The 27,879-nt window shown below is 33.1% G+C and overlaps 1 protein-coding gene across 9 annotated transcripts in view; it reads left to right on the forward strand.

Annotated features, from left to right (window-relative positions):
- Window positions 1-223: 223 nt before the first annotated feature.
- Window positions 224-27,879, forward strand: part of LOC135133200 (insulin receptor substrate 1) — a 65,505-nt gene continuing 37,849 nt past the window's right edge. For all 9 annotated transcript variants that reach the window (XM_064061499.1, XM_064061500.1, XM_064061503.1 and 6 more), the window contains exon 1: window positions 224-700. In XM_064061499.1, the coding sequence (XP_063917569.1) occupies window positions 319-700 (382 nt within the window). In that variant the 5' untranslated portion in view covers window positions 224-318. The remainder of the gene's footprint in view (window positions 701-27,879) is intronic.

The following is a 27,879-nucleotide window of genomic DNA, read 5'->3' on the forward strand; positions in this document are numbered from 1 at the left end:
CGGCACCGCCGCCCACGGCATTTTCGTTATCGAATACTACGAATCGGCGCCTGCGCCTTTCTTGTTTACAACCAAGCGCTCGCCGGCCCCATCCCCGACTCACGTCCGGGGCGGCGGCCCGAGCTCGCCCGCGCGCCCGACAAGGACGCCCGCAGTACGCACGTCTGCGCTCGGTGCGGGGCGCCTCGGCCCGACCCAGCTCGGCAAGATGGAGTCCGCGGCGCGCCAGTACTGACCCAGCGTTCGTCGAGTGCCCGAGTTTCGCAGGTGCGGCAGTGCTTCAGTGAGTGTTTCACCCGACATGTGCACAGCCCCCCGATGTCGGTGATGAAGGGGTGCGAGGGGGGCGGCAACGTCGTGCGCTGCGGCTACCTCAAAAAACTGAAAACGTCCCGCAAGAAGTTCTTCGTTTTGCGCGCCGAGACGGCCGAGGCGTCCGCGCGCCTGGAGTACTACGACTCGGAGCGCAAGTTCCACGGGGGCCAGCCGCCGAAGCGCAGCATCCCGCTGAAGAACTGCTTCAACATCAACCGGCGGCTGGACACCAAACACAAGCACGTCATCGCGTTGTACACGAAGGACGACTGCTTCTGCGTGGTGCTGGAGAGCGAGGAGGACGTGGACGGCTGGCTGAAGGCGCTGCTCAAGCTGCAGCACGGCGAGGAAGTCGTCGACGGCGAGGCGCCCAAGCCGACGTTCGGTGAGTTGGGGCAGGCGGCCTTGGGGTTCGCGTTTTTTTTCGCATGGGGTGTGAGGTCTCGGGTTTCAATGCGAGCTGACGTTTTCGGGCCGGAAATGCCCGCACTACCAACCGAGGGTAAATAAACTCACTGGAATCTGTTTGGATTTGGACACGGTGCCGCGCAAAAGTCACTCCCCCCGGTGGATCCGCAACGGCTAGCTAGATTTAAATATCGCATGACCATTATGGGTCGCAGGCCCATCACCATTCAAATAATTCGCTACCAGTGTGATAAAATTTTTTTGCTCCCTGTTCTACTATACAAAAGTTCCAAGTCTTATTTGCGTGTTGCGTTGACTTTTGCGATTTTACTCGTTATTTTCATTTATGCGAGCTAAAACAGGTATTAGACGTAGAATGTTTGAAGTTGTGTAGACATTTCAGTTGTCTTTGTTATCTATTCCAGAGACGGACTCGAAAAAATGTGCTATTGTTCGAAAGTTAGCGTTTAGCACAAAAAAATAAAGTTCATAATATTTTCCACCAAAATTTTAAGATGACGTCATCAAGTTTTTGCAGTTTTGCAATTTCTAAAAGTGTTCGTTTCCGTCTGTCTGTCTGTGTATCGTCTGTATTAATTTTTATTTGACACATAATCTCCGAAACTGTTGGACCGATTGTTGTCAAATTTTGTACGTCTGTTCGCAATATCATGCAAATTACGCTATTTCCAAAATTTACAATAATAAATGTTCTTTAAACTTTATAAAATATTGAATCCATCTTAAGTTATGTATTACCCTAGACCTGCAGATTTTTGGAAAAAAGATCAAAATTGTATAGCAACATTTTGCAATTTTTGATACTTTTTCGTTTTGTCACTTGCAGTTTTGCATTTTTTTTTATTTTTTTATTCGAAAAGTTGAAAAATTGGAAAATAGAAAAATTGCAAATCGAAGAACTGAACATTGAAAAGCTAAAAATCGAAATAATTAATAAATCGAAGAAAAAAGGCATCCATAAAAAAATTGGGAAACCAAAAATTTTTTTTTTGGATTCCGAATTATCCGATTTTCCGATTTTTAATCTTTCGATTTTTTAGTCTTTCGTTTCCCTAATTTTTGAAGTTCTTGTTTTTAATTTTTTATATTTTGTAGTTTTCATTTTTCCTTTTTGATTTTTCAATTTTACAATTTTGAAATTTTTCCATTTCTTTGTTATTCGAAAAGTTGAAAATCGAAAAATTGGGAAACTAAAAATCGAGATTCCTATAAATCGAAAATTAATGAATAACCCATAAATTATAAAATCGAAAAATAATAAAATCGTCAAAATTGTAAAGTCCAAAAATTATTAACATTGAAAGATGGAGAAGCTGAAAAAACGAAAAATTAAACAAATCTAAGAGTTGGAAAATGGAAAAATTGAAAAATCCAAAAATTGAAAAATTCCACATTGAAAAAAGACAATCAAAGCAGAACATCGAAAAATTGAAACATCCACAAGTTGGAAAATTGGAAAACTGAAAAATTTTTAAATAAAAGGTTGCATGTCGTGAAATGGAAGGAACAAAAGAAATGAAAAATTAATTGCAAATCGAAAACATTGGAAAAAACGAAAAATTCAAAAAATGAAATCAAAAAAACAAAAAATTTAAAATCCGAACATTGAAAACTGGAAAAATTGTAAAAATAAAGACAATAAGAACCGAAAAATTGCAAATCGAAAAAGTAAAAATCTACAAATTAAAAAATCAAATAAATGAAAAAGTTATAAAATCCCATAACTGAAAAATGAAAAAATTCTAAAACCCAAAGTTGAAAAATTGGAAATTTTTTAAGTTATAATTATTATTATTACATATTTAAAATGAAAACTAGAAAAATTACAAACAAAAAATTGAAGAAACGAAAAACTGACAATCGACAAACTAAAAAATCGAAAACTTAAACAATCTAAATTAAAACGTTGAAAAACCAAAAAATTACAAAAAAAAAATAATAAATAAAGAAGCCAGACGACAAACTGCAACTCGAAAATTGCGGAATCTAACAATTGAAACATCCAAAATTTTGAAAATCGAAACCTGAAAAATTTTAAAATGAGACCTCGTATATCGTAAAATTGGGAAACGAAAAATTGAAAAAATTGGAATTGAAAAAACAAGCAAAATAAAAACCAAAACAAAAAATTTCAAAGCAAAAAGGTGGAAAGTTATATATTGAAACCTCGAGAACTCAAAAATCTCAAACTGAAAAAAAAAAACAAAAATTAAAAAATTTGAAAAGTTGAAAAAGTTGAAAAATTAAAACTTTGAAAAACAAGAAATTGAAAATTTCAAAAATTAAACAAGTTAACATTGAAAAACAACGAAAATTATAAAATTAATACATTAAAAAACCGAAAAATTAAAAAAGAAAAAATGCCCCACCAAAAAACTGCAATTCAAAAATTGCGGGATCTAAAAAGTGAAACATCTAAAATTTGAAAAATCAAAAAAATGAAAAATTTAAAAATTGCAAATCGGGAAGTTGAAGAAACAAAAAATTGGAATTAAAAAACAAAATCGAAACATTAAAAAGTTGAATGATTAAAAAATGAACAAAATAAAAAACGAAAACGAAAAATTGTAAATCGAAAAAGTGAAAAAACGAAAAATTAAAAAATCTAAACGATGACAAATAGAAAAATTGGAAACCCAAAAATTGGTCAAATCTGAATATTGAAAAACTGAAAAAATAAAGAAAATAAAATGTCGAAATGAAAAATTACAAATCGAGAAATTGAACAAATGACAAATTAAAAACTCCTGAAATTCCAAATCGAAATATTGTAAAACCTGAAAAGTTGAAAAATTGGAAAATAGAAAAATTGCAAATCGAAGAACTGAACATTGAAAAGCTAAAAATCGAAATAATTAATAAATCGAAGAAAAAAGGCATCCATAAAAAAATTGGGAAACCAAAAATTGTGTAATTGAAAAATTAATATTGAGAAACTGAAAAATGAAAAAATTCCAAAATCATAAAGTTGAAAAAGTGAAAAAAATTTAAATGATAGTTATTATTACATACATATTTAAAATGAAAAATTGAAAATCAATCATTGAAAAAACCAAAAATTAAAAAATCTGGAAGTTTGAAATACTGAAAACCTAAAAATTCAAAAATTGAGAAATTTCACATCGAATAAGGAACAATAGTGAAAGGGCCAAAAATTGGAAATGAAGCAAATAAAACACCGAAAGTAAAAGTTGCAAATCGGAAAAGAGCAAAATCTAAAAGTTGGGAAATCGAAAAACTGAAAAATTTGTAAATGAAAACTCGTAAAGTTGCGTTTCGTAAAATTTGGAAAAACAAGGAATTATAAAATTGGAACATTGAAAAATCGAAACATTGTAAAAAAAAGAAAATAAAAACCGTTAATTTTTTATTAACTATTAAATTAAACATTTGAAGATTCGAAAAATTTGCAAAATATTAAAATTGAAGAAATAAGAAAATGAAAAATTGAAGAATCGCCAATCAAAAAATGGAAAACGAAAAACTGAAAAGATTAAAATTGCAAAAATAGAAAATTATAAAACCGAAGCATTGAAGAATCTAACATTGAAAAAACGAAAAATTAAAAAATCTAAACGTTTGAAAAATTGAAAAAGGCAAAACATTGAAAAAATAAAGCAAATAAAAATTTCAGCCAAAAATTGCAAAATCTAAAAGTTGGAAAATCAAAAAACTGAAAATTTGAAATTGGAAACACAAAAAATGATAAAATCGGAACTTTGAAAAACCGAAAAATTGAAAAAAAATAAAAAGCGAAACGAAAAATTGCAGACTGAACATTGGAAGAAGCGGAAAATGGAAAATCGCAAATCGAAGAAACGAAAAACTGAAAAGATTAAACTCGAAAAATAAAAAATTATAAAATCGAAAAATTAAAAAATCCAAAAATTGAAAAATCTCATTAAAAAAGAACAATAATAAAGTCAGAGCAATGAAAAGGCGAAAAATTGAAAAAATTAAACAAAAAACCGAAACAAAAAATTACAAATTGAAGTTTTGAAAAAACGAAAAATTAAATAACCGAAAATTTTGCAAATTATCAAAATTGAGAAACGATGAACTAAAAAAATTAAAATTGCAAAAATAAAGATGATAAAATCGAAATATTGAAAAACCAAACATCGAGAAAACGAAAAATTAAAAATTGAAAAGTTTCACATTGAAAAAAGAACAATAATAAAATCAGAACATTGAAAAGGCGAAAATTGAAAAAATGAAGCAAATAAAAAACTGAAACGAATAATTGAAAACTCATGAAATTGAAAATCGAAAAATTCCAAAATCTGAAAGTTGGAAAAATTAAAAATCCAATAAAAGATAAAAGTTTTAAAATCCCAAAATCGAAAAATGAAAAAATTCCAAAATCGTAAAGTTGAAAAAGTGAAAAAAAAATTATAATTATTATTGCCTACATATTTAAAATGAAAACTCGAAAATTGCAAATCAAAAATTGGAGAAACGAAAAATTGAAAATCGATCATTGAAAAAACCAAAAATTAAAAAATCTGGAAGTTTGAAAAACTGAAGATGTAAAAATTAAAAAATTGAGAAATTTCACATCGAGTAAAGAACAGTAATAAAATCAGAACATTGAAAGGGCCAAAAATTGAAAATGAAGCAAATAAAAAACCGAAAGTAAAAGTTGCAAATCGAAAAATTGCAAAATCTAAAAGTTGGGAAATCGAAAAACTGAAAAATTTTTAAATGAAAACTCGAAAAGTTGCGTTTCATAAAAATTGGAAAAACAAGAGATTATAAAATCGGGACATTGAAAAATCGAAAAATTGTAAAAAAAAAGAAACGAAAAATTACAAAAATAAAAAACTTTTAAATCGAAACATTGAACAATCCAAAATTTGAAAATGCGAAAAAATTGAAAAAATGAAACAAGTAAAAAACGACAAAATGCAAAATCTAAAATCTGAAATCAGAAAACTGAAAAACTTTAAAATGAAAACGCGGCAAAATTGAATGTCGAAAAAATTGAAAATATTGAAATTGAAAAAAACAAAAAATTATAAAATCGGAACATTGAAAAATCGAAAAATTGCAAATTAATTATTAGAAGAAATGAAAAATTGAAGAATCGCCAATCAAAAAATTGAAGAAACGAAAAATTGAAAAGATTAAAATTGCAAAAATATAACATTATAAAACTGAAACATTGAAAAAACGAAAAATTAAAAAATCTAAACGTTTGAAAAATCGAAAAATTAAAAGCGAAACAAAAAATTGCAAATTGAAAATTGGAAGAAATGAAAAATGGAAAAATCGCAAATCGAAGAAACGAAAAGTGAAAAATAAAAAATTATAAAATCGAAAAATTATAAAATTCAAAAATTAAAAAATCTCATGTTAAAAAAAGAACAATAATAAAGTCAGACCAATGAAAAGGCGAAAAATTGAAAAAATAAAACAAAAAACCGAAACAAAAAGTTACAAATTGAAGTTTTGAAAAAACGAAAAATAAAATAACCGAAAATTTTGCAAAATATTAAAATTGAAAAACGAAAAACTAAAAAAATTAAAATTGCAGATATAAAGATGATAAAATCGATAAAATCAAACATCGAGAAAACGAAAAATTAAAAATGTAAAAGTTTGAAAAATTGAAAAGTTTCACATTGAAAAAGAACAATAATAAAATCAGAACATTGAAAAGGCGAAAATTGAAAAAAATAAGCAAATAAAAAACCGAAAAGAAAAATTGAAAACTCATGAAATTGAAAATCGAAAAATTCCAAAATCTGAAAGTTGGAAAATCAAAAAACTGAAAAATTTCAAATTGAACCCGTAAAGTTGCATGGCGTATAAATTGAAAAAACAAAAAGTTATAAAATCGGAACATTGAAAAGTTTGTAAAAAAAAAGAAAATAAAAACCGAAAAATTGCAAACTGAACATTTGAAGAATCGAAAAATTTGCAAAATATTAAAATTGAAGAAACGAAAAACTGAAAAAATTACAATTGCAAAAAATTACAAAAATCAAAACATTGAAGAATTTAACATTGAAAAAACGAAAAATTAAAAAATATAAACGTTTGAAAAATTGAAAACCGAAAAACTGAAAAAGGCAAAACATCGAAAAACTAAAGAACTTCACCGAAAAATTGCAACATCTATAAGTTGGAAAATCAAAAAACTGAAAATTTAAAATTGGAACGTTGAATATTCGAAAAATTAAAAAAATAAAAACCGAAACGAAAAATTGAAGAAACGAATAATTGAAAATTCGTGAAAATGGAAATCGAAAAATTCCAAAATCTGAAAGCTGGAAAATCAAAAAACCGAAAAATTTAAAGATGAACTCGTAAAGTTGCGTGGCGTATAAATTGAAAAAACAAGAAATTATAAAATCGGAATATTGAAAAATTGTAAAAAAAAGAAAATAAAAAAACGAAACGAAAACTTCCAAACTGAACATTTGAAGAATCGAAAAATTTGCAAAATATTAAAATTGAAAAATCCAAAAATTTAAAAATTTCACATGGAGAAAAGAACAATAATAAAATCAGAACATTGAAAAGGCGAAAAACTGAAAATTTCAAAATGAAAACTCAAAATTGCATTGTCGTAAAAATTGAAATAAAATCGAAATTGAAAAAACAAAAAATTATTATCGAAACATTGAAAAATGGAAAAACAAACATCCAGAAGCTGAAAAATCAAAAGTTAAAAATTTAAAAACGAAAACTCACAGAATTGCATATCGTAAAATTGAAGAATCAAAGATGATAAATTAAAAAAATGGAAATCGAAAAATTTTATAAACGAAAAGTTGAAAAAATTTAAATTCCAAAAATAAAGAAAATAAAAATCGAAACGAAAAATCGCAAATCGAAATTTTGAATAAATTAAAATTGGGGAATCGAAAAATTGAAAAATTAAAGATCGACACTCGCGAAACTAGAAATCGAGAAAATGCAAAATCTAAAAAATGCAATCTCCAGAAGTTCAAAAATCAGAAAACAAAAAAATTTATAAAACGAAAAGTCAAAGAGTTGTAATCGAAAAATTGTATAAATGAGAAATCGAAAAAATTTAAATTGAAAAAATCAAAAATTATAAAAGCGAAACGAAAAATCGCAAATCGAAAAATTGCAAAATCTAAAAACTGAAACTTCCAGAAGTTCAAAAATCAAAATACTGAGAAATTTAAAAACGAAAACTCAAAGAGTTGCATATCGTAAAATTGAAGAACCAAAAAAATTTGATAAATCGAAAAATTGGATAAACGAACAGATGAAAAAAAATTAAATTGAAAAAAGCAAATATTATAACATCGCAACATTGAAAAATCGAAATTTTGGATAAACTAGAATTGAAAAATCGAAAAATTAAAGATCGAAATTCGCGAAACTGCAAATCTAGAAATTGAAATCTCCTGAAATTCAAAAATCGAAAAAGTAAAAAAATTGAAAATGAAAACTCATAGTTACATGTCGTGAAAATCGAAAAAAATTGAAACTGAAACAACAAAAAATTACAAAATCGGAACACTGAAGAATCAAAAAATTGTAAAAATTAAGAAAATAAAATACTGAAACGAAAATTGCAGATCGAAATTTTGAATAAATTAAAATGAAAGAATCGAAAAATGAAAAATCGAAAAATCGCGAAACTGCAAATCTAGAAATAGCAAAATCTAAAAACTGAAACCTCCAGAAGTTCAAAAATCGAAAAACCAAAAAATTTAAAAACGAAAATTCAAAGAGTTGTAAATCGTACAATTGAAGAACCAAAAAAGAAATGATAAATTGAAAAAACCAAAAAATATAAAATCGCAACATAAAATCGAAAAATCTGCAAAAATTGAAGAAACAAAAAAATGAGAACTTGAAAAGTCGCAAATTGAAGAGACTAAAAACTGGAAAAATTAAGCTTGGAAACTCGACGAAACCAAAAAAAAAATGAAAAATTGAACAATTTAAAAATCCTAGTCAAAAAAGCTTCGGGAATGTTATTTTTTGTTTGACAGTTGTATCCGTGACGTTGTCATCTAACTAAATTTACGTTTTTGAGCAAATACAAGTTTCATAACATTGTGTACCGCGAATAATCATCATTAGCCATTACTAACTGACTGTAAATAGATTTATTGCGTTGTTTTGTACAGAACGTAACATTCCTCTCAAAAAGTAATATTTCCAGCATTCGAATACCGAATCGTCAAAATAAAGCAAACCCTAGGTGGTTGTGGTTTCAAAACAAACGACAATATGTTCGGCAAGCTTTGCTCGCCAAAACGGTTGCTGTATAACCGTGCCTTTAGTGGATTAGGACAAGGCGGCGAATCACCTGTCATAAATAACAACAATAAGTCAGAGGCACAGTCATAAAGTATATTGACGTTTTCACTAAAACCCAGCCAACTGTTTGACAACTGCAGGTAAAATCGCTATTTCTAACAAGTTTTAATTTATTGAAGTATGTTCTTGCTAAATGCGTACGTATACTAGTGAAAACTAGTCGAGTTGGTTTTTATCACATTTAGCGCTATTAAGAAGTCGTTATTAATTAAAATATTATTATACGAGATTGGTTAAATGCATATAATAAATAATAGTGTTTTTGTTTATTTATATGGTATACAATTTTACTGATCCTTAGTGAAAATCTAACATACCGTGGTAACCCTGATCCCAATTTTGTTTCATTGCCGATGACGAATAAAAATAATTTTGATTTTTACTATTTCGCATACTTGCGGATTTCGTTTTTAATAATTAGTGGGGTTTTAGAGGTTATTGAGTCTGCGAAAACTAGTTTTTCCCACATTAATGTACCGTTGTTTTGACGAATTTACAATGACTGAATTTAAAGTGTTGTCATTATTATTTTTATTTTTACTTCCCGAGCGTAAGCAAAGGAAGTATTGTAATCGAGTCCGTCGGCCGACTCTCTACTTTTACGTTTTCTCGATCTTTCATGACCCCTAGAAGACGAAGAAATAGGTCTCCCATTTCCGTCTGTCTGTCCGTCTGTCCGTCCGTCTGTCCGTCTGTCCGTCCGTCTGTCCGTCTGTCCGTCTGTCCGTCTGTTGTCACGGATTTTTATTAGACAGATAATCTCCGAAAGTACTCGACCGATTGTTGTGAAATTTTGTACTTATATTAAGAATATCATGTAGATGGTAAAACGCTAACCAAAATTTGTCGAATCATCCCCACCACTAAAGCGATGACGTCACTTCAAAATTGTACATAGTAAATGGGTTTTCAATTGTATAAAATAACATAGTCCTACACATGTAGTTTACAACTCTGAATCGACTTTTCACCCGAAACGTCCAGATTTTTGGAAAAAAAATCAAAATTATAAAACAACATTTTGAAATTTAATTTTTAATCTGCTAACCAGAATGCTTTGAAATGTTGCAGATGTTTTAAGGCTAGAAAGAGCATCATAAATCTTTAGTCAAAAAATATTTGCTTATCCCCTCCAAAAACTTGATGACGTCAGCTCAAAAGTTTGTGGAATAAATCATATCTAAAATGTACAAAATATGATGAGTCTGTACTTGTGAACTATCACTCCATTAATATTTTTTGGATTTGCATATACAGGGTGACTCAAAAAAATTAATGAATGCGTAAATATATTTTATTGATTTAATCAGGAACTACAAAACCGAATGCTCTGAAATCTTGCAGATGTTTTAAGGTCATAAAGAGCATAATAAATGTTTAGTCAAAATATATTTGCTTATCCCCTCCAAAAACTTGATGACGTCAGCTCGAAAGTTTGCCGAATAAATCATATCTAAAATGTACAAAATATGATGAGCCTGTACTTGTCATTTATCACTCCATTCATATTTTTTGGATTTGCATATACAGAGTGACTCAAAAAAATTAATGAATGCGTAAATTTATTTTATTGATTTAATCAGGAACTACAAAACCGAATGCTTTGAAATCTTGCAGATGTTTTAAGGTTATAAAGAGCATAATAAATTTTTAGTCAAAATATATTTGGTTATCTTCTACAAAAAACTGATGACGTCAGCTCAAAAGTTTTCCGAATAAATCGTATCTAAAATGTACAAAATATGATGAGTCTGTACTTGTGATTTATCATTCCATTCATATTTTTGGATTTGCATATGCAGGGTGACTCAAAAAAATTAATGAAGGCGTGAATTTATTTTATCGATTTAATCAGGAATTACAAAACCGAATGCTTTGAAATCTTGGGAATATTTTAAAGTTATTATAAGCATGGTAAACTTTTGTTCAAAATGTATTTGTTCATCCCTCCTAAAAAAATTGATGACGTCACCCTTAAATTTTGCTGAATAAATCCTATCTAAAATGCAAAAAATATGATGAGTTTGTACTTGTGATTTATCATTCCATTCATATTTTTTAGATTTTCTTAAGAGGTGGTTCAAAAAATTAATGAAGTCAATTTATTTTATTGATTAAATTAAAGGCAACACTTATTATTAGTATTACACCCCAACCAACCCAATTTGGTAGACACAAAATTTGTTAAAGGAAAAACTCGGTTGAAACATAAGGGTAGCACGCTTATTTATATCGACTTTAACATTACAGACCTGCATTTGTTTTATGCGTTCACTTGATTCCGCGAATGTGAAATAGACATGTTTATAATCAACCAATTGTGAATTTCACCGTCAAGAATTAAAATAAAACCCAATGTTTTATATAATAAGCGGAAGTCGAAGCAATAAAACCGACGGTCGTTTTGTTTACAGTTTCTGTGTTTGGCTCTCACGTATGCTGTTACGCCTGTCATCTTAAATTAACAATGTTTATACATACACGATTTTCAGTTGCCTCTGATACGTAGGTATACGTGAGTAAATTGTTTCGTTATTTTATTGATTATTACAAATCAATATTCAAACGACCCAATTCATTTTCCCGAAAATTTGAGAATATAATAATTTTATTCTTAGTATTACACTACATCTATCCCAACTGATATACGTGTCCTTGCAAAAATGTTGATGACGTCATCGCAATTTTTTTTTAAATTCCCACTACAAAAATGTAATGAGAAAAAAACACAATAGGCATGCAGTCGTCAAGTTTCCGACAGCGAGGGAAGTACTGTCTAAACTCTTTAGACCAATTTTTTTGTTGTTGCCAACGTTCGATAAAGCGGTTGGTAAACACGGAGTCAGTGAAAGCCATTTAATTAAAAAAAAAGTTTTCCAAAAACTGCGTTGACAAAAATGACAACCAGGAGCGGATGTTTTATAGTCCGTTTACCGAACAGATGGAGTGATCACGTGGCTGGCTCCAGTAAGGAATATAAACACCTTAAAACAATAAAAATGACTGATAAAACAGTTTAGTTAAACTATAGAAAAATAAAGTGGAGTCTTTAAAAACACCAAAAATATACGAATTGGCGTCGCAATAAATCACAAATCTCTAACTTTAGTCCTTGTTGTCTTTGGCGCGCGCCTCTGTTCGAAGAAATTCAGACAAATAGCAAAACCGTTACTTTCTTCCAGTCCAAGGTTTTCAGTCAATGCTGACCTCTACGTAAACCGTAAACAGGCAAAAAAAAAGAAAATTTCTTGTTTTGCCTCGCTCACCTACACACACTATCAAAAATGTCCGAATTTAGCGCGACCGATTTGTTTTTTTTTCCACGGAATCCATTCATTGTGATAAGCATTGATAAATTTATTTAAAAATGTGGAGCAGAAAAATTCAGTAAACAGGAAATGTTTTAATCTATTAATAATGCCATAACTCATGGGAGGAAGTGAGGAATTTTATCGAAAGACAGGTGGTAATAAGCGGCAGATAAAGACTCAAATATAAATAAATGGCTTCTGTGCAGCAACCGATCGGGACGACGTCAATATTGTGTTCGATTGCCGAGATTGATCTAACCTCTGATTTAATAATAAAGAAAATTGTCGAGCGGAAGCGCACTATTTTGTAGCGTTTCAACGAAAACTAACCCAGACGCCATCCAGCACCGCGAGCTTCTTCCCTCGTGCACAGCATCGCATCGGCTCTAATCGATCCCGCCCGCCGCCCCCGTCCCCCATGAATAAATTAAAAAAGCCGTCCCCGGCCGCCGCCGCCCTGTTTGTTTTGTCGCGTTCCCCATCCAAAGTCCGGCGAGCGTCGACGCCGCCTAAATTTTTCCGCAGACGTCGAGGAGCGCCGCGAGAGAGACGGAGGGAGCGTCGTGGCGCCGCGACGCAGCCGACGACATTTCGGACGCAGTAGCGCGCGTCTAGGTTGGGGCGAGACGCCGGCGGCGAGACGGGGGCGGGACGCGGCGGCGGCGGACGGACACGAGGCCCGTGGCCCGCCGACGACGTCTGACGCGTGATCCGACGCCCGACGTCGTATTTCTGGCCGACGTCCTTGGCTCCGATCTAGCGCTCTCCCAGACGTCCGTCGATCGCGCGCAAAAAAATACCATGCCGTGGGACAGGCGGTGGGCGAGCAGACGAAAAAAGACACTTGTTCGATGGACGCGGGCCGGGGGCGGGCGGAAGCGCAGCGTGCAAGCGGGACTGCATCGGGGGCGGCCTTGGAGACGTTCGCTTTTTTTTTTTTGAAAAATTTGAAATAACCTTCAATCAATTTTTTGATTCAGTTCAGATGTCTACATTGTAGTCTTTATCTTATCAATTATCAAATTATCATACTTTGTATAATAACGTAATCACTGTACTTTGTGAATAAAAAAATGTCCATAAACTCTAAACGTTTAAGAAAAATTGTTCCAAGTAAGAATTTTTTTTTTTTTGAAATATGTGTATATTGAAAATCGAAAAAATGGGCAATTAGTTTCCATTTTATCTATGTATCCACTATCCATATCCGTTTCGTTGGAACGTGGTATCGGAAAAGCGTAATTGGCGTGACAACCGATAAGATCCACCTAACAACCTAATTGTTGCCTTCAAAAATAAATAAACCAGTATGCGTGGAATCGTGGAAAGTGTATTCGCCGAAGCCGCTAATCTCCAGTCGTTTTAATTATTTTTCGGTAATTTCCAAATCGGAGTATTAAGTTTTATTGTTTTTCTCTGAAACTGTCAATTACGTGTCGATATCCACATTTTCCGTTTGAAAAGCGGCGATCGAACTCGCTCCGCAGCGAATTTCTCACGACCAGTTGACCCGGCGATCACGTGACGCGCTTCCGCCAACCGCGTCCGCGCGCTCCGTCACGTGACCCGGATTCCCTCCCCGTTCCGTGTGAGCTCGCCTTCACCGTTATTGTTTTAATTTTAGCCGCAGTTTCTTGGCTTCGCAAATAAAAATAATGATTCCGCCAATAAGTCGTGGATAATTCGCCGTAGTCGGATATAATGGGGCTCGAGGTGAATCATTTCGTGCGTTCGGCATTTTAAATTCCTCGGCCGACGTGTCGAACGAACAAATACCGCGCTGGAAAAACCGAATCGAAAGCAAACAAGAAGAATGAGGTAATTGTCACTCGGCTGACTATCTCCAGCTATTTACTGTTAACCGCTCAATGACTAAAACACTTAAATATCGAGCTGCTGTTCTTAATAGAATTCCATTGAGTGCGGCGGTGATTTTTAAATTCTTTACATAGTTGGAGTCGGGTTCGACACGCCGATCATTCCATTGGCGTACGTAATAAGGTTCAGCGCAGGGAGGAATTATATAAGTCGGGACTGCCCCTAATTCCGCGTGGTTTGACCTTGCCGCGTACTAAATTCCAAACGACAGTTTTTGATTTCGTGTGTATAGTTTAAAAAAATTACCGGCAGCGCGTTTCCCACAGCCGAGTCCGCTCGGAAATTTCCCACCTGGATCGTCGGGACTTTTTTCGGGCGAGCAGATGGCAAGGTTCGAAAATGGCGGTGACCGAGTGTGACTTGTCAAAAGTTGAGTGAACTCGGATGTCTGGGGCCCGCGATTGTTGTCTATATGGATTAATGGAAAAGGTTCTGTATTTATTTCGGGAAAGTGATTCACGGCTGGGATAAATAAAGAGATGGTCGTTCGGTTAAAGTACATAAAATTGTTTTCTGCGACTTGTTGATGACTGTTCCGAGTAATTTCGATCGGGTTTAGATCAGGCGGTGACGTGGTGCTTGTTTACGGACATCGGGTAATTATGGCGGTTGGAGCGAGGAGGTTGGGGGTTTGGAAACCAATACATATAGCGTTGTCCATTACAATTGGTGGTGTCGTCAGTGGTGTCTACGGTTTCTGGTATCGCGCCAGAATTTTTCAAATCTGGTTTTATCCAGTGATCTACACTTTTTTTAAGTTTGAGGTCTGAACTTTGGATTTTTTTGTGTGCTTTCTCCGAAACAATACATGTTTTTCCCACCGCACTCGTCATTTAGCATCCTCCATACTTGAGTTTGAACAAACAATTGTGAAAGAGCTCACATTTAAATTTCTTTGGTTGTAGTGGGTTTTTCTCAATGTGGATATACTTTAAAGAATTTTATTTACATTTACGTAACGCAGAAATTTTACCACAAACATTTTCTTCTAGGATGTGACTTTGTTTTTTCGATTTATTGCTATTCGTCTTACAATTTACCCTTTTTTCGTAATATATGTAGTCTTCTTTTCACAATAAGAAAGGTAAAACATCTTTAAAATGGTAAATTTTTGTGGGAAAGTACGGATTTTGCAATTAGGCTCCGCCCCTCGGTCTGACAACGAATGAAAAATTCATCACAATTGAGATTGAGATGGATGGGTGGGGTTTCTCTTTTGGTTTTCTTTTTAAATTAATAGATTTACTTTTCTGTATATAACACGATTACTCAAGAACATATGGTAATTTCTCGTAGAAAAATAAGGATCTTACAATTAAGCTCCACCCCTCGGCTTACGACGAATAAAAAATCATCAGAATTGAGATAGGACGGGTGGGCCGAGCTTATATTTGGCTAATTGCAAAATCTATATTTCTTTACACAAATTTTCCATTTTAGATATGGTTTTAGTTTTATGCTGTGAAAGGAAGTCTACACATATTAAAACAAAAAGGCAACAAAATTCATCGTGAATCAAGGGGGTGGAGCTTACTGCAAAATACTTATTTCTTTGCGAGAAATTAAAAACATGTATTTGAGTATCGTGTTGTTCAAAAAAGACTATGTATTTTAAGAAAAAGAGGGCAAAATTAAACCCCGCCCGCCCACCCCGTCTCGATTGTGATGATTTTTTTCATTTTTAGAAACTGACAACACGTTTAATACGGTAAATTTTTGTAGAGAAATACTTCAGTATTTTGCAGTTCAGCTCCGCCTTCTTGTCTCACGATGAATAATAAAAATCATCAGAGTTGAGATAGGGCGGGTGGGCGGGGCTTATACTTTGCCTTTTTTTCTAAATAATTGTAGCCATGTTTTCACAACAAGATACTTAAAACATGTTTAAAATGGTAAATTTGCATAGGAAAATATCGATTTTGCAATTAGGCTCCATCCCTTGATCTGACAACGAATGAAAAATTCATCACGACGTAGATCGAGACGGATGGGTGGGGCTTCTCTCTCTCTCTTTTTTTTAAATTAATACATATTTAAAATGGTAAATTTGCATAGGAAAATATCGATTTTGCAATTAGGCTCCACCCCTTTTTAAATTAATACATTTAGTTTTCGTTGTATCTATAACATGATTACTGAAGAACATATTTCACATGATAATTTCTTGTAGAAAAATAAGGATTTTACAATTAAGCTCCGCCCCTCGGCTTACGACGAATATAAAAAAGTCATTAGAATTGAGATTTTCTTAATATACATGGCCATCTTTTCACAACAAGAAACCTAAAACATGGTTAAAATGGTACATTTTTGCAAGGAAATATGGATTTTGCAGTTATGGGGCGGAGTCTAATTGCAAAATCGAAATTTCCTTATACAAATTTTCCATTTTAGACATGTTTTAAGTTTATTGTTTTCGCAATAATTCTACACATATTAAGAAAAAAAGCAAAATATAAGCCCCGCCCACCCACCCTATCTCAATTGTAATGATTTTTTTATTCGCCGTTGGCCAAGGGGGTGGAGCTTAACTGCAAAATCCTTATTTTTCTACGAGAAATGTGAAGAAATAAGTATTTTGCAATTAAACTCTGCCCCCTTGGTTCACGGCGAATAAAAAAACAAAATCGTCACAATTGAGATAGGGCGGGTGGGCGGGCTTACATTTTGTTTTTTTATTTTAATATGTGTACACTTCTTTTCACAACATGAAACTTAAAACGTGCTTAAAAGAGAAAATTAGTATAATAATTGCAAAATGCATATTTCCTTGCAAAAATGTACCATTTTAACCATGTTTTACGTTTCGTGTTGTGAAAAGATGGCTATGTATATTAAGACTAAAAAGGCAAAATATATGCCCCGCCCACCCGCCCCTTGTTGAAAATTGGTCGAAAATTGGTCGTATTTTGCATAGGTTTGTACTTTTCAAAAGACAATTTTGGAAAAACCATTGAAGTTATCGAAGAAATGAAAGCGGGAGTGTCTTCTACGGCCCTAAATGTACAAGAAAATGTATTTAGTGAAATTTCGAAAATTTCGTTGAAAATTGGTCGAAAATTGGTCGGATTTTGCATAGATTTGTACTTTTCAAAAGACGATTTTGGAGTAACCATTGGAGTTATCGAAGAAATGGAAACGGGAGTGACTTCTACGGCCCTAAACCTCCAAGAAAATGTATTTAGTGAAATTTCGAAAATTTTGTTAAAAATTGGTCGAAAATTGGTCGTATTTTGCATAGATTTGTACTTTTCGAAGAACGATTCTGGAAGACCATTCGAGTTATCGAATAAATGAAAGGGGGAGTGACTTCTACGGCCCTAAATCTACAAAAAAATGTATTTAGTAAAATTTCCCTCTATCTCAATTGTGACTATTTTTTTCTTCACCATGCACTAAGAAGGCGAAGCTTAACTGCAAAGTACTTATTTTTTTTTACAAGAATTTAAAAACCTGTTTTTGAGTATCGTGTTCAAAAAATACTACTCTACATATATCAGGAAAAAGGGCAAAATATTAACCCCGCCCACCCACCCCATCTCAATTGTGATGATTTTTTTTATTCTTAGAAACTCAAAACGCGTTTAAAATGGTAAATTTTTGTAGGGAAATATGGATTTTGCAACTGGCTCCGCCCTCGGCTTACGACGAATAAAAAAATCATCAGATTTGAGATAGGGTGGGTGGGCGGGGCTTATTTTTGGTCCATTTTTTCCTTAATATACGACATCTTCTTTTTCCAACAAGAAATTGACAATATGTTTAACTATACTATTTTTAACTGAAAACTTTATATAATAAAAAAAAAGTCTGCCCCACCCACCCACCCGATCTCAATTGTGACATCAATATTTCTCTAAAAAATCTACCTTTTAAAAAACATATTTCATATGGTAACTTTTTGTAAAGAAACGAGGATTTTGCAACTAATCTCAGTCCTTCAGCTCACGATGAATAAAATATTCATCACAATTGAGAAGGGGTGGGTGGGTGGGGCTTATATTTGGTCCATTTTTTTCTTAATATACGACGTCTTCTTTTTCCAACAGGAAACTGACAGTATGTTTAACTATACTATTTTTAACTGAAAACTCTATATAATAATTAAAAAAAGTCTGCCCCACCCACCCACCCGATCTCAATTGTGACATCAATATTTCTCTAAAAAATCTACCTTTTAAAAAACATATTTCATATGGTAACTTTTTGTAAAGAAACGAGGATTTTGCAACTAATCTCAGTCCTTCAGCTCACGATGAATAAAATATTCATCACAATTGAGAAGGGGTGGGTGGGTGGGGCTTATATTTGGTCCATTTTTTTCTTAATATACGACGTCTTCTTTTTCCAACAGGAAACTGACAATATGTTTAACTATACTGAAAACTCTATATAATAAAAAAAAAGTCTGCCCCACCCACCCACCCGATCTCAATTGTGATATCAATATTTCTCTAAAAAATCTAAATAATTTAAAAAACATATTTCATATGGTAATTTATTGTAAAGAAACGAGGATTTTGCAACTGATCTCCGTCCTTCAGCTCACGATGAATAAAATATTCATCACAATTGAGAAGGGGTGGGTGGGTGGGGCTTATATTTCGTCCATTTTTTCTTAATATACGACGTCTTCTTTTTCCAACAAGAAACTGACAATATGTGTAACTATCCTGTTGTTAAAGGAAAACTCTATATATTAAAAAATATATATCTGCCCCACCCACCCGCCCCAATCTCAATTGTGACATCAACATTTCTCTAAAAAAATCTACCATTTTAAAAACATGCGACAAAAAAAATTATTATTACAAAAACGATAAAAAAGCGATAACCGTAAAAAGTAAAAAAAAAGTTGAAATAAAAATATGTTTCGTTTTTGATAATTTTTCCAAAAATCTAAACAACCAACGTTAAAAAATAAGAAACCAATGGTAAAACAGTATGTTATTTTTTTAATTTTAAATTTATTACTTTGCAAAATTTCGAGGTGACGTCATCGACTCTGTGGTAGGGAATATCCAACAAACTTAGACTAGCGTTTTACTATCTGAACGATATTTCTAAAATATGTCTACAATTTCACATTTCAATTACGAGGACACTAAAATCAGTCCACTAGTTTTGGAGATTACTTGTTGATTAAAATGCAGTTAAGCTCCGCCTTCTTGGCTCACGACGAATAAAAAAAATCATCAGAATTGAGATAGGGCGGGTGGGCGGGGCTTATATTTTTGCTTTTTTTCTTATTACACATAGCCATCTTTTCACAATAAGAAACTAAAAACATTTTTGCAATGAAATACGGCTTTTGCAAGTATGGGGCAGAGCCTAATTGCAAAAGCGATATTTTCTTATACAAATTTTCCATTTGACATTTGTTTTAAGTTTCATGTTGTGAAAAATTCTACACATATTAAAACAAAAAAGCAAAATGTAAGCCCGCCCACCGCCCTATCTCAATTGTGATGATTTTTTATTCGCCGTGTACCAAGAAGGCGGAGCTTAACTGTAAAATATTTAATTGGTTGTTCAAAAAATACCACTCTACATATATTAAGAAAAAGGGCAAAATATTAATTGTTTTAATGTTGAAGTAGAGTTGCACACAAGATCTTGTTCTAACACCACTTTGACTTTTCGGTAATCTGCTGCTATTGATATTTTGCCAAAATTTTCGTCAGTACTAGAAAAAATTCTAGTTTCATCCAGCAGATCTAAACGCTCTCTCAAACAATATGTGATTGTCTAAGTCCTGTTAGAAACCTTTATAGGTGTATGTCGAAATAAACAGTAATTATGAAAGACCTCAGTATTTAAATGTCTCGCAATGGGTTTTTTCAATATAGTTCAAAGTAAGTTATTTACATTGACGTAAGTTTCGCAGAATTTTTACCAGTAACCATCTAGAATGAATATTTGTGTTTAGTTTTTACCCAGGTGAATATAGTTGCATTAAATTTACAGCGGTAATGAGGAGAACTCAAAACATGTCAGTCATTTCATTTAGAATATAGCAGCATTGTCCATTACAATTACTGAAAATTTCCGCAACGTCCGCATCATTATTGCCTCACACTATTTAATAAAGGTTTTTACGTTTCTTTAGCTTTCAGTTCCGACTATTGTCTGTGTTTTTGTTTGTCGAATAAATTAATACAAAATATTTCAACTCACGAAATTATTTCAATGTTGAAATCGAGTCGGACAAAAAATGCTTAATGATATTTTAATTCATTTCGCGCACTAATTGCAAATGTACTGTTACATACTGTGTGACCGTAATGAATGAATTTTGTCACCAGAGCCGGATTGACTTTTCTTCGGACCCGCACAATCAAAAATCCACCATCGCACCAAATTAGTCCTTCGTTTTTCGACCAGTTTCGACCAGATTTCGTCGCCCTTCTCGCGACCGCTCGGTGAAAGTTTGAGCCGGAACCCGGAAGAAGTGTATTTTTTCAATAGGGCGTCGTTGCGCAAGCGACAAACAATAATTAATTCCGAAACAAAACGATACCAGCGACAAACAATCCTCGTCAAGAGTGACTAATTTCGAACGTTGTTTACCGACGATGTTGTAAACAACATAATCAAATCTCATAAAAACATCCTGGAGCTGTGTTAGCGCAACCGATCATTATTCGAACGCAGCACACCTCGAGTGATTTGCGAAATTTTCGACGGAATTATGCAATACGGTGCTGCATTTAACGTGACGTCAGTGTTGTATTTCGCTCTTTTTGCGCCGCTAAAAATAACAATCGCCGCCTCCGCGTCGTATACAGACTGTTCGTAAAATTACGAGTGTTTCTAGATACAATGTAAAGATTCGCTGTTTTCGGCGTGGTTTTTAAGGTCGTTTGAAAAGGTTTTACTGGACGTTGCAGGCCGGTTATTTCCGGTTGCGCCCGAAATAGGTCCTGGCACCGGCCCTGTCTCCGACGTAACTAAAATTTTCCGGACGGTGGTCACGCATGTGCTCGCTGATTACCAACAAATAAGGAAAATAACACGGCTATTTGGAGTTGACGGAGAACGACATGGGAAAAGTCGGCCGACGACGTCTTAAATTTGTTATGGCCCATAATGGGGGTCATATCGAGTGTGAAGAATAATGGAGGAAACAGGCGGTTTTTTAAATATTAAGAGCGTGGGGAATGAAAAATAAGCGCCGGGCTATGACGGATCGTTATCGTTTGTTATCGCGGATTTTATTTAATCGCCGAGATCGCAATAACAACGATAAAAATGCATAATAAATATTGCGAAACGAGTGTTTTTGTCGAAAAGGTGGAACGGCGTGATGAAATCGACGCTTCGCAGAAAGTTTCGCCGGTTTATCGGGCTGTATTTAATTGTTGGTGTAGACGCATTCATAAATTTGGAATTTTGTTGTATGAACGGAAGGAATAGACTTTGTACGACGTAACAGACGTAATGTTTAGTAAAAACAATCGATGGTTTATCGGTAATGCGGTAGATAGTATTATATTTAGATTTTTTGGTTTGTGATTTTTGTTTGAATTGGAACTGTGAAGTGTTTTTAGAGAACTCCACGGTTGAATCTGGTTGTTAATTATTAAGGTGTTAACACAGAAAATGTTATCACTGTTTGGACAGGCTGCAATTCTGGCAAAAATCCTTTAAGAAAATTTGTTTTGTTCTTGTCTTTTGTTGCTAATGCGAAGCACCAACAATTATTTTTGTATTTATGTTACAGGTATACGATTTATTTGACGTTTTATAACTCTTAAATTACGGAAAAGTATGTCCACCGTTTCTCAATTGACTGTCGTCTGTTCGCAGTTTTATTCAACGAATTTTTTGTTCTTTTTTTTGGTTGCCGTTTTTCTGTTTCATTTTGTCTCTCTTATTTTTCTCGATGATTACAAAATTTTGTTATGAAAAACTCATTTAAATGTTTATTTACGTATGATTTGACACGCATATCTTATTTTAGCTTATGTGGGTTAGCATACAAATAAAATTCGCAGAATAAAATTGTATGATTTCCTTAAGAAACTGGATTTGTTTGATTATCGTATATCACGAAAAATGGAACAAATATAAGCCCCGCCCACCCACCCCTTCTGAATTGTGATGAATATTTTATTCATCGTGAGCTGAAGGGCGGAGTTTAGTTGCAAAATACTCGTTTCTGTACAAGAAATTACCCTATGAAATATGTTTTTAAAAACGTAGTTTTTTTTTTAGAGAAATATTGATGTCACAATTGAGATAGGGGCGGGTGGGTCAGTTTTTTTTTTAAGATATATAGTTTTCTTTTAACAGCAGATAGTTAAACATGTTTTCAGTTTCTTGTTGGGAAATGAAGATTTCATATATTAAGAAAAAATGGGCCAAATATAAGCCCCGCCAACCACCCCTTCTCCTTTGTGATGAATATTTTATTCATCGTGAGTTAAAGGACGGAGTTTAGTTGCAAAATCCTCCTTTCTCTACAAGAAATTACCATATGAAATATGTTTTTAAAAGGGTAGATTTTTTTAGAGAAATATAGTCACAATTGAGATTGGGGCGGGCGGGTGGGGCAGATTTTTTTTTTATATAAATATAGATTTTTCTTTTAACAACAGGACAGTTAAACATATTGTCACTTTCTTGTTGGGAAAAGAAGACTTCGTATATTAAGAAGAAATGGACCAAATATAAGCCCCGCCCACCCACCCCTTCTCAATTGTAATGAATATTTTATTCATCGTGAGTTGAACGACGGAGTTTAATTGCAAAATCCTCTTTTCTCTACAACAAATTACCATATGAAATATGTTTTTAAAAGGGTAGATTTTTTTAGAGAAATATAGTCACAATTGCGATCGGGGCGGGTGGGTGGGCAGATTTTTTTTTAAGATATAGAGTTTGCTTTTAACAACAGGGTAGTTAAAAATATTGTCAGTTTCTTGTTGGAAAGGAAAAAGAAGAAATGGACCAAATATAAGCCCCGCCCACCCACCCCTTCTCAATTGTGATGAATAGTTTATTCATCGTGAGCTGAACGACGGAGTTCAGTTGCAAAATTCTCGTTACTCTACAAGAAATTACCATATGAAATATGTTTTTAAAAGGGTAGATTTTTTTAGAGAAAGGTGAAGTCTAAAAATTGAAAAAATCCGAAGAAAAATGGAAATATTCAAAAATTGAAGAATAGAAAATTTGTATAATCGAAAAGCTGGGAAATGGCAAAATAAAAAAACCGAGACAAGAGATAACTGAAAAATCGGAGAAACGAAAAATCGTAAAATCGAGGACGAGAAAGACAAAAATCGAAAATTTGTAAAATCGGAAAGTGGATAAATGGGAAAATCCAAAAATCGATGAACAAAAAATCTAATAATCAAAATATCGACGAACTGAAATGTCAAAAAATTGAAAATTCGAGAAACTCAAACATTTAAAAATTGAAAAATCGAAAATTTCTATAATCGAAAACTTGGGAAATGGGAAAATTAAAAAACCAAGGCAACGAACCGAGAAATTGAAAAATAACAAAAAACAATTTCTGAATTTTTGGATTTTTCGACATTTTGAAAAAATGAGAAATCTAAAAATCAGAAATCATAATCGAGAAAATTTCGAAAAATTGTAAATTAGAGAAATTGAGAGAATTGAAAATTAAAAAATCAAAAATTTTTAGACTCGAAAAGCTGGGAAATGGAAAAATTAAGAACCCGAATTAACGAACTTAATTGAAAAATCAAAAAAAGTGAAAAATAGAGAAATCGAAAAATCGAGGACGAGAAAGAAAAATCGAAAACTAGAGAGTCGAAAAATTGGAAAATCGATAAACCAGAAATTCGAAATATCAAAAGTTCGAATTTAACGAAAAAGTTGGGAAATGGCTAAATTAAAAAAACCAGACAACGAATAATAAAGAAACGAAAAATCTGGATTTTTGGATTTTTCAATATTTTGTTTTTCCAACTTTTTCAAAAATTGAAGTCAAAAAATTAAAATATCAAGGAATCTAAAAATTGTTACGAAAGTAAAAAACCGAAAAATCTAAAAGTCAAAAAATTGGAAAAATCGAAAATCAGAAAATCGATAAAATCGAAAAGTCGAAAAACCGAAAAGATGGAAGAACGAATAGTCGAAAAATTAAGAAATCGAGGACGAGAAGCACAAAAATCGAAAATTTGAAAAACCCAAAAATCGGATCGTCAAAAAATTGGAAAATCAAAAAATCGAGATAAAGAAAAAACTGATAAACCAAAAATTTAATAATCTAAGAATTGAGAAATCGAAAAGTTGGGAACAGAGAAAATTAAAAATCCAAGACAATAACTAGGTAATTGAAGAACCGGGAAATTGAAAAGTCACAAATTTCAATTTCTCGATTTTTCAATTTTTAGGTTTCACGGTTTTTTCAAATTCCTCGATTTTGGATTTTTCGATTTTTCAATGTCTTGATTTTTCGACTTTTTGAAAATTTGAAAAATCTAACAATTCAAAAACTGATCAATCGGAAAATCGAAAATTTGTAGAATCGAAAAGCTGGGAAATAGAACAATTAAAAAACCGGCTCAACGAATGACTGAAGAATCGAACAGTGAAAAATCGAAAAATTGAAAAAGCGGAAAATAAAGGACGAGTAGACAAAAAGCGAAATTTTGAAAAATTGAAAAACCGGGAAAAAAATGTTCGAAAATCGAAAAATTGAAAATTCAAAAAACTGATAAAAAACAAAAATCTAAAAATCGAAAAACCCCGCCCCGTGGGTGGGGCTTAATTTTTTGTTTTTTTTTTTCTTTATATACATAGTTTTCGTTCAACAATTTTTTGGCGCAAAGAACAAGAGATATTACAATAAAAAACATACAGATAATCTTGTACTTTTTCGTTTTTCTCTAAAAACTGAAGAAATGAAAAACTGAAAAATCTAAAAATCGAAAACTCGGGAAATTTCAAATCAAAAACCTGTAAAATCTAAAAATTAAAACGTCCAAAAGTTTGAAAATCGGAAAACTGGAAAGAAAATTAAAAAATGAAAACTCGGAAGAGAAAATTTAAAATTGAAGAAAAAAATCAAGTCAAATAAGCTGCGGGAACGTTATTTACGCCACTGGTTTTTACTTTATAGAGGTTATCAGAAAACCAAAATCGCAAAAAAATGATGATTTTTCAGATAAGTGGGCTTTATTTGGCTGCACTTCAGAGGGAAGTTCTGTTGAAGAAATAACCTTCGACGAATTTTTGTGTTGCATTTTAGTCGTTTTTCGTAATCATCACAAAATTGTACTATGAAAAACTCACTTGAAACATGTGCATGGCATGTTTCTTGATCTATAATGTGACAGTTCACGTATCTTATTTTAGCTTATATGGGTTATTATCAAAAAATAAAATTCTCAAAATCAAATATTACAATTTCTCTGAGGAATTGGATTCGTTTGACTATAGTTCAAGGAGAGGGAAGTTCTGTCTAAATAACTTTGGGCCAATTGTTATAAAATCAGTTAAAATTTAAAAAGTTTTTTTTCGTCGCATTTGAAACACATTTTTTGACCATTTTTGTTAGCAAATCAAAGAGTTTAGTTAAGACGAAGACCTGTAACAACTTTTTCACTGGTGTGAAACACTTATATAAGTTTTTATTGTAAAATATGAAGCATTAATTTCATTTGATCGACAATTTTCGGAAAACGTCATTGCAATTATGTTGCTAATCGTTATGATTATGAAGCAGCACCACAGATAGTGAGAATTAGATTTTTTTTTAAACTCTATTAGTAGAAAATGACAAATTTTGAAACACGAAATATACTCATACTCTTATTTTAAAGTCCAGTTTCTTAGCTGCGGATTTTCACACGACTATAACACAAACGTTTCCGCTTTTTGTCGATGCCGTTGCTAAACTCATTTGTAGAATTAAAAGCGGAAATTTCGCCGCTATTACGTCTACGAGGAAGTTGTCAACTCCTTCATGTTAGTATGATGCACCACAGCTGTGTAATCCCTAACGCTCTGTGCTATTTTTACCGCTACTAAAAGCGCGAAAATTCGCACCACCGAAAAGCGAAAATCCGCGATTTTATCGTCGTTCGTGAAGCACGAAAACCGATCGATTTTCAGAGTCCGAATAAGGTCGCTAAACCCGAAGAATTCGATCGTTTTTTCCCACCCGCTTTGTCAGCCGGAAGAATTCGACCGTGAACGCGATTTTTGACTTTCTGCCTCGACCCGATGTTACGAAAAAGCGTAATAAAAACAACGTAAACAAGGCTGAGAGAGCAGGCGGTAATTCGACAAGCAAAAAGGTTTTTGGCGTCGTAAATGCACTAATAAAATCAAGGTTAGGTTGTAAACTGATATAAACAAGATGATTGATACACGTGCGATGAGCGCGCGTTGTCCCTAATAATTAAACGTGGTTCGGTCGAAACAGGAAATTCCACACTGTGTTACAAAGTCGCCGTAACGAGCGCGAAACCAATAAAATAAATTTTATTGTTTAACGGAGGCGCCGAAAAACGTCACACGTTTCCACGATTAGGTGGCGGTTTTTATCAGACGCATACATAATCGCGCATTTCCATGAAAAAAGCCGTAATTGTGCGATTAGACCGATCGAAATTGTTTACGGATTTTGGCGGTTCAAGGTACGAATCGAAGATTTTGCCCGTTTACGGCGTTTTTATGTCCAATTTGCGTTTATTTTTTTTCCGTTTCGTCTAACTGGAAATGTTGATTAATTCGTCGTTTTCGAGGATTGGGTTGCAGCGTTTCGCTGAATTATTAATGGCATCGAGTTGATATTAAATACGACGTGTATTTGCATTCCGTGTGACAGGTGTGAATCCCCCTGTTTACATTGCAATCTATAGCGTGGCAGCGATTACGCAAGTTGAACGCGGTAAACAAGGAAAATTTACAGGTGGCACTCCAATTTGCGGCTCGAGGGCTGGCAGAGAGTGTCCAAGATTGTGGCTCGTTTTCGCTTTGTTTATACAGAAGTTAGCGATAATGGTTGACGATGATTAAGCGATTTTGAGCGACCTTCCGTGTGCAGAAGACGTTTTTGTGGCAAAAATTGGTTTTCATTTTCTGGGAGATTCGGAATTCGAAATCGGTACCGTTTTTGCACATTTCCGGCCGTGTTAATGGAATTTTAATAATAGTACAGTCGAAAAGTATGATTCAGAAAAATGTTTACCAACTTTCTATTTACAGAAAGTGTGTATATTTTTCCTTGAATATTACGCTGTAACTTGGATTTGAAGTGTTGGCATTTTTGCACGCTTCTGTTGAATTTGTAGGTATGATGGCCGTTCAACCAAAACTAGTGCAGTCTAAAACGAGAGCTGAGAAAATACTGTTAACATTGTATATGCAGGAGGTCTGCATTTTTCTGTAAATATTTTGCCGTTGATGAGGTCAAAACTATTTTTTTTAACATTCATAGCTTGTGTTTACTTCTGTTTTCATAAAAAATACAGTCAAACTGTCATACGATTCAGAGAAATGTTCGTAAATGGTAAATGTTTGGTTTCGGGTGTATACATTCATATTTTTCTTCGAATATTCGGTTTTGTCTTGAATTTCAAATGTTAAAATTTTTCACACCAAAAAATGACTAGGTTTTAATATTAGAATACGCCGAAATTTTCCTGCT

This window comes from Zophobas morio, unplaced genomic scaffold (assembly GCF_036711695.1).
Source record: "Zophobas morio isolate AGI-343-1 ecotype UQ-CSIRO unplaced genomic scaffold, CSIRO_AGI_Zmor_V1 ptg000021l, whole genome shotgun sequence".
Taxonomy (NCBI): domain Eukaryota; kingdom Metazoa; phylum Arthropoda; class Insecta; order Coleoptera; family Tenebrionidae; genus Zophobas; species Zophobas morio.